This window comes from Mastomys coucha, unplaced genomic scaffold (assembly GCF_008632895.1).
Source record: "Mastomys coucha isolate ucsf_1 unplaced genomic scaffold, UCSF_Mcou_1 pScaffold22, whole genome shotgun sequence".
NCBI classification, from domain to species: Eukaryota; Metazoa; Chordata; class Mammalia; order Rodentia; family Muridae; genus Mastomys; species Mastomys coucha.
This window is the reverse complement of record NW_022196905.1, coordinates 204,244,569-204,251,478: the sequence shown is the minus strand read 5'-3', so window position 1 is coordinate 204,251,478 and position 6,910 is coordinate 204,244,569. Positions and strand designations below refer to the sequence as shown.

The 6,910-nt window shown below is 44.4% G+C and overlaps 1 protein-coding gene across 1 annotated transcript; it reads left to right on the top strand.

Moving 5' to 3' along the window:
• Window positions 1-5,425: 5,425 nt before the first annotated feature.
• On the top strand, window positions 5,426-6,808 carry LOC116071428 (tripartite motif-containing protein 60-like). Its single transcript, XM_031342925.1, has one exon. It carries the CDS (start codon window positions 5,426-5,428, stop codon window positions 6,806-6,808), a length of 1,383 nt encoding a protein of 460 aa, XP_031198785.1.
• The last annotated feature ends 102 nt before the right edge of the window (window positions 6,809-6,910 follow it).

The following is a 6,910-nucleotide window of genomic DNA, read 5'->3' as shown; positions in this document are numbered from 1 at the left end:
TGTCCTGGAACTCACTCTGTAGAACAGGCTGGCCTCGAACTCAGAAATCTGCCTGTCTCTGCCTCCCATATGCTGGGATTAAAGGTGTGTGCCACCACTGCCCGCCTAGATATTTCCTTTATTTAGATTTCAAATGATATCTCCTTTCCCGGTTTCCCCTGGAGGGGGAACAACCCTGCTCCCTTCCCCACCCCCCTCACCCTCCTGCTCACCAATCCACCCTCTCCTGCTTCATGGGCCTGGCATTCCCCTACACTGGGGCTTAGAACCTTCACAGGACCAAGGGCCTCTCCTCCCATTGACTAGGCCATCCTCTGTCACATATGCTGCTGGAACCATGAGTCTCACCATGTGTACTCTTTGGTTGGTGATTTAGTCCCTGGGAGCTCTGAGAGTATTAGTTAGTTCATATTGTTGTTCATCCTAAGGGGCTGCAAACCCTTCAGCTCCTTGGGTCCTTTCTCTAGCTCATTCATTGGGGACCCTGTACTCAGTCCAATGGACGGCTGTGAGCCTCTACTTCTGTATTAGTCAGGCACTGTCAGAGTCTCTCAGGAGACAGCTATATCAGGCTTCTATCAGCCAGCACTTGTTGGCATCCACAATAGTGTCTGGATTTGATGAATGAATATAAGAAGGATTCCCAGGTGAAGCAGTCTCTGGATTGTCCTTCCTTCAGTCTCTGCTCCATAGTTTGTCTCTGCAACTCTTTCCATGGGTATTTTGTTCCCCCTTCTAAGAAGGAACAAAGTATCCACATTTTGGTCTTCCTTCTTCTTGAGTTTCTTGTGGTTTGTGGATTGTATCTTGGGTATTCTGAGCTTCTGGGCTAATATCCACTTATTAGTGAATGCATGCCATGTGTGTTCTTTAGTGATTGAGTTACCTCACTCAGGATGATATCCTCCAGATCCATGCATTTCCCTAAGAATTTCATATATTTGTTGTTTTTAATAGCTGAGTAGTACTCCATTGTGTAAATGTACAACATTTTCTGTATCCATTCCTCGGTTGAGGGACATCTGGGTTGTTTCCAATTTCTGGCTATTATAAATAAGGCTGCTATGAATATAGTGGAGCATGTGTCCTTATTGCATGTTGGAACATCTTCTGGGTATATGCCCAGGAGTGGTATAGCTCGATCCTCTGGTAGTACTATATCCAATTTCCTGAGGAACTGCCAAACTGATTTCCAGAGTGGTTGTACCAACTTGCAATCCCACCAGCAATGATGAAGTGTTCCTCTTTCTCCACAACCTTTCCAGCATCTGCTGTCACCTGAGTTTTTTATCCTACCCATTCTGACTTGTGTGAGGAGGAATCTCAGGGTTGTTTTGATTTGCATTTCCCTGATGACTAAGGATGTTGAACATTTCTTTAGGTGCTTCTCAGCCATTTGGTATTCATCAGTTGAGAATTCTTTGTTTAGCTCTGTACCTCATTTTTTAATAGGGTTATTTGGTTCTCTGGAGTCTAACTTCTTGAGTTCTTTGTATATATTGGATATTAGTTCTCTATCAGATATAGGATTGGTAAAGATTTTTTCCCAATCTGTTGGTTGCCATTTTGTCCTATTGACAGTGTCCTTTACCTTACAGAAGCTTTGTAATTTTATGAGGTCCCATTTGTCAATTCTTGATCTTAGAGCATAAGCTATTAATGTTCTGTTCAGGAAATTTTCCCCTGTGCCCATGAGCTCGAGGCTCTTCCCCACTTTCTCTTCTCTTAGTTTCAGTGTATCTGCTTTTATGTGGAGGGCCTTGATCCATTTGGATTTGAGCTTTGTACAAGGAGATAAGAATGAATCGGTTTGCATTCTTCTACATGCTAACCGCCAGTTGAGCCAGCACCATTTGTTGAAAATGCTGTCTTTTTTTCCACTGGATGGTTTTAGCTCCTTTGTCAAAAATCAAGTGACCATAGGTGTGTGGGTTTATTTCTGGGTCTTCAATTCTATTCCATTGATCCACCTGCCTATCACTGTACCAATACCATGCAGTTTTTATCCCAATTGTTCTGTAGTAAAGCTTAAGGTCAGAGTTGGTGATTCCACCAGAGGTTCTTTTAATGTTGTGAATAATTTTTGATATCCTAGGTTTTTTGTTATTCCAGATGAATTTGCAAATTGCTCTTTCCAAGTCTGTGAAGAATTGAGTTGGAATTTTGATGGGAATTGCATTGAATCTGTAGATTGCTTTCAGCAAGATGGCCATTTTTACTATATTAATCCTGTCAACCCATGAGCATGGGAGATCTTTCCTTCTTCAGAGACTTTTGCACCCTGTTCCCAACTCGGTGCTGGGATTATAGATGTGTGCCCCACCTGGCTGCCTTCCAACACTTTCATTGTGTTTTGTTTTGTTTGTTTGTTTGTTTGTTTTAAGAGACAGGTTTCTCTATGTAGCCCCGGCTGTCCTGAACTACCTTTACAGACCAAGATGGCCTCAAAGTCAGAGATCTGCTTGCCTCTGCCTCCTGAGTACTGGATTAAAGGTGGCTGCCACATCCAGCTCTGCCTTCCACCTTAAAGAATTTGTATTTATTAATTTATGTGTATATATGTGTGGGTGTATGCGTGCCATGGCCCAGGTGTGGAGATCAGAGGACAGCTTGCAATGTGGGTCCTCTTCTTCCATCACGTGGGTCCCAGGGATTAAGCTCAGGTTATCAGGTTTGAAGGCAAGTGCTTTAAGCTGTGAAGCCCTTTTGTTAACCCACCACCTGGGATGTTTGGGTTTTCATTGTTTAGTATAGGTGTGTGAGTATTTTGTCCACATGTATGTATGTGCCTAGTGCCTGCAGAGGTCAGAAGAAGGAGTTGGATTCCCTAGAATGGGGGACACTTGTTTTTCTTCTTTTTTGCTTCCATTTCAAGTGCTAGGATTGAACCCTCTGAGAGAGCAGCAAGTGCTCTTAACTGCTGAGACATCTCTCCAGTCTGTGCCCCACTCCATGCACCCCCCATTGTTTTCTGAGGCAGGGTCTCTTGTTTCGTTACACAGAGTCCTACAGGCTTGCTGACTCACAAGCTTGAGTCAACTCTCCTGCTTCCATTTCCCATCTCACTGGGAGGTGGGATTATAAATGGCAAGCCACTACATCTGGCCTTTGTATTCTGGGGATTGAACCCAGTTTTGACTGGGGATTAGGCCTTCTTCCCAGAATTGGGGAATCCTCTTGTCTCTACCTCCCAAATCTGCAGTTACAGGAATGTACCACTAAGCCTGGCTTATAATGCTGGATTTTGTGTTTTGTTTTGTTTGTTGTTATGTTAGATTTGTTCATTTTATTTTATGTGTATAGGTGGTTTGCTTGAATGTATGTATGTGTACCACAAGTGTGCCTGCTGTCCCCCAAATTCAGACTAACTGATGGTTGCTCAAAAACTTCCTTCCTGGACAGTTCAAGTGGCAAGAAGGACAGGGTAAACTACCCTTTAGATCCTTCCAGAATACAATGATGCAGCAGAAGACAGACTTTATGCTCACACCCCATGGTCACTGGGTTCTTGAATTATTCCTTACAGACAAGACAGTAAACCTCTGCTTGGAGATCAGTCGGCCCTGCAGCAAGCTCCATTGAGCCCTGAACAAAGGTTGTGGGAGAGGACACACTGATTCTGAAAGGCCTGTCCCCTAGAAATGGAGTTGTAGGTGGTTATAGTTCAGTTCCTGTGAGCGCTAGGAATTGAACTGTGGTCCTTGGCAAGAAGAGCCAGTGCTCTAACCACTGGGCAATTTTGCCAACTTGTGTTGCTGCTTTTGCTTTTGTTTTGTTTTGATTTTTTTTTTTCCTTTGAGACAAGGTTTCTTTGTGTAACCTCAGCTATCCTAAAACTAGCTCTGTAGACCAGGCTGGCCTCAAACTCATAGAGATCCTTCTGCCTCTGCCTCCCAAGGGTTGGTACTAAAGGAATGAACCACCACTTCCCAGCATGTGTGGTGCTATTTTTTGTTTATTTGTTTGTTTTATTTTATTTTTATTTTTTTACACTTCATATTCCATTCCCGGACCCCCATCTACCCTCTGACTGCTCCTCATCCCACACTTCCTCCCCACCCCACCCCATCTCCATGTACATGCCCCCCACCTGAACTGACCTCTAAACTCCCTGGGGCCTCCAGTCTCTTTGAGGGTTAGGTGCATCATCTCTGAATGAACTCAGGCCCAGAAGTCCTCTACTTTATGTGTGTTGGTGGCCTCATATCAGTTGGTGTATGCTGCCTGTTTGGTGGTCTAGTGTTTGAAAGATCTCGGAGGTCCAGGTTAAGTGAGACTGCTGGTCCTCCAACAGGATCACCCTTCTCCTCATCTTCTTTCAGCCTTTCCTAATTCAACAACAGGGGTCAGATGCTTCTGTCCATTGGTTGGGTGCAAATATCTGACTCTTTCAGCTGCTTGTTGAGTCTTTCCAAGGGCAGTCATGCTATGTCCCTTTTTGTGAGTATTCCAGAGCCTCAGTAATAGTGTGAGGCTTTGGGACCTCCCCTTGAGCTGGATCCCACTTTGGGCCTGTCGCTGGACTTTCTTTTCCTCAGGCTCCTCTCCATTTCCAACCTGTAATTTTTTTCAAACAGGAACAATTATGGGTCAGAGATGTGACTGTGGGATGGCAACCCCCATCCCTCACTTGATGTCCTGTCTTCCTGTGGGAGGTAGGCTCTATAAGTTCCCTCTCCCTACTGTCAGGCATAGAGGGACCTTTCATCTAAGGTCTCTCCCTTTGAGTCCTGAGAGTCTCTCACGTCCCAGATCTCTGGTTGTTTTTGTTTTATAACTTATTTATGAGTTAAATTTCTGCAGTAAAAATGCCCTGTATTTCCCTGTATTGAAATACCTTCAGTCCATGAACTTTTACCCAATGATTTTTGCACTCATCATTTTTTATTGACATTTACTTTGTGCATGTGTAAATGTGTGAATATGTGTGCTCTGAAAAAAGTATGTGCACATAAGCATTGCCATGGAGGTCAAAGGACAAGTTTCAAGATTTGGTTTCTTCCATGATGTGGATCTCAGGGACTGAACTTGATCCCGTCTGCATTGGGTTCTTATGTGGGTACTTTCGTACACTGGTGATCACAAAGCCAGCTTTTTAAACTCCTGTCTCTTATCTCACCAACAGGAAGCATTTAATTCCTTGGATGTGAGGCACCTTTCGCTGGACTTCAGGTCCCTGAGCTGGGACGGCAACAGCCTTGTCGAATTGTTCTGATATACAGTAGGCTGTGGGGGCTGGACTCTGCCATCTGACTCTGGTGCTGAGGTACACAGGACTAAGCAAGTTTTTAGAGACCATCATCAAGGCGGTGAAGCTAAAAGCTGGTCAGTCTTCCAGAGCTAAGGGAGGACCAGTGCTTGCAGGTTTTGCAGAGAGTCAGGCTTTCTGGAAGCAGCGTATCCTCTCCACAAATCTTAGGGCTCAATGGAGCTTGCTGCAGAGCTGGCCGATCTTCAAGCAGATGCTCACTGTCCTGTCTGTAAAGAATACTTCAAGAACCCGGTGACCATGGAGTGTGGGCATAAAGTTTGTCTCTCCTGCATCAGTGTGTCCAGGAATGACCTAAAGGGTAGTGTAACCTGCCCTTCTTGTCATTTGAACTGTCCAGGAAGGAATATTTTGAGTAATCAGCCACCAGGTGAGTTGACTGAAGTTGCCACTCTGTCCCCCAAAAGAATGAGCAGAAGGAAAGAAGGAAAGCTTTCATTCAGAGAACCACAACAGATTTCCTGTCCACTGCGCAGCCTCCCCCCCAGTTACCCGAGTCGCTTTGTTTGGCCCATGGAGAATGCTACCCTCTGCCATAGGAAACAAATTGACTGTTACATTAAGCTGTGGAGGGAGATGGTGGAGCCAGTCCAGAAAGCAATTGTGGCACAAAGGAGAGGATCACTAGAACTGAGAAGAAGAGCAGAAGACAGAAGAGCAGAAATGAGGTCTCAATATGAACAGAATAGATTGTTTCTCCAGAATGAACGAGAGAAGATTCTTGGGCAATTACAAAATGAGGAGATGGATGGGTTAGCCAAATTAAACGAAAACCTAGCGAAATTATCAGATCACACCTCTTTATTAAAGAGTCTGTTGAAAGATCTCAAGAGCCAGTGTGTAAAATCAGAACTGGCATTGCTGGCAAGTGTTAAAGATTGTTATGAGAGATACACACCCTTAAGACAGCCTGAGATTGCCTTAGTAAAATTGAAAAGGTATGCCTACACGTTACCTCTACAGTATTCTGACTTAGACAGAATTATCAAGCGATTTCAAGTTGATGTAATTCTGGATCCTGAAACAGCAAGCTATAGTCTTATAGTCTCAAAGGATAAGAAAACTGTTACATATGGGAGTTTGGGGTTAATAACCTATAGCCCAAGAAGATTTTGCTTTGTCCCTGCTGTTCTAGGATCTGAGGGATATAGTTCTGGCAGACAATACTGGGAGGTTGATGTGGAACTGAAGAAGGAATGGATCCTGGGGGTCTATAGAGAGCCTTTTACCAGGAACATGAATGAAGAGTCCAATGAACGGTTCTCAGTGCAGGACAGATTATGGGGAGTTGGGCTAGAAAATTTGAAAACTTATATTGTATCGGGCCCTAAGAAAATCTATATTCAACCCGAAACACCACCTAATAGGATTGGGATTTTTTTAGACTCTGAAATGCATGAGGTTTCGTTTTACAATTTGAGGGATAAGTCCCTTCTGCATATGTTTAGCGACTGTCCTTGGGACACAGTTTGGCCTTACTTCTACACTGGGTATGACTACATGCCTCTGAAGATCTGCACAGTTACAGATCTTAAGTGACAACAAGACAAAACAGCCGGTGGGTAGCAGGGCAGCAGAGGCGGTGGATAGCAGGGGCGGTGGAGAGAGTGGGTGGGCGGAGGATAGAACAGTGGGGGGGGG

Excerpts from the sequence above, each read along its gene's own strand:
- LOC116071428 (XM_031342925.1), top strand. The coding sequence starts at position 5,426 with ATGGAGCTTGCTGCAGAGCTGGCCGATCTTCAAGCAGATGCTCACTGT.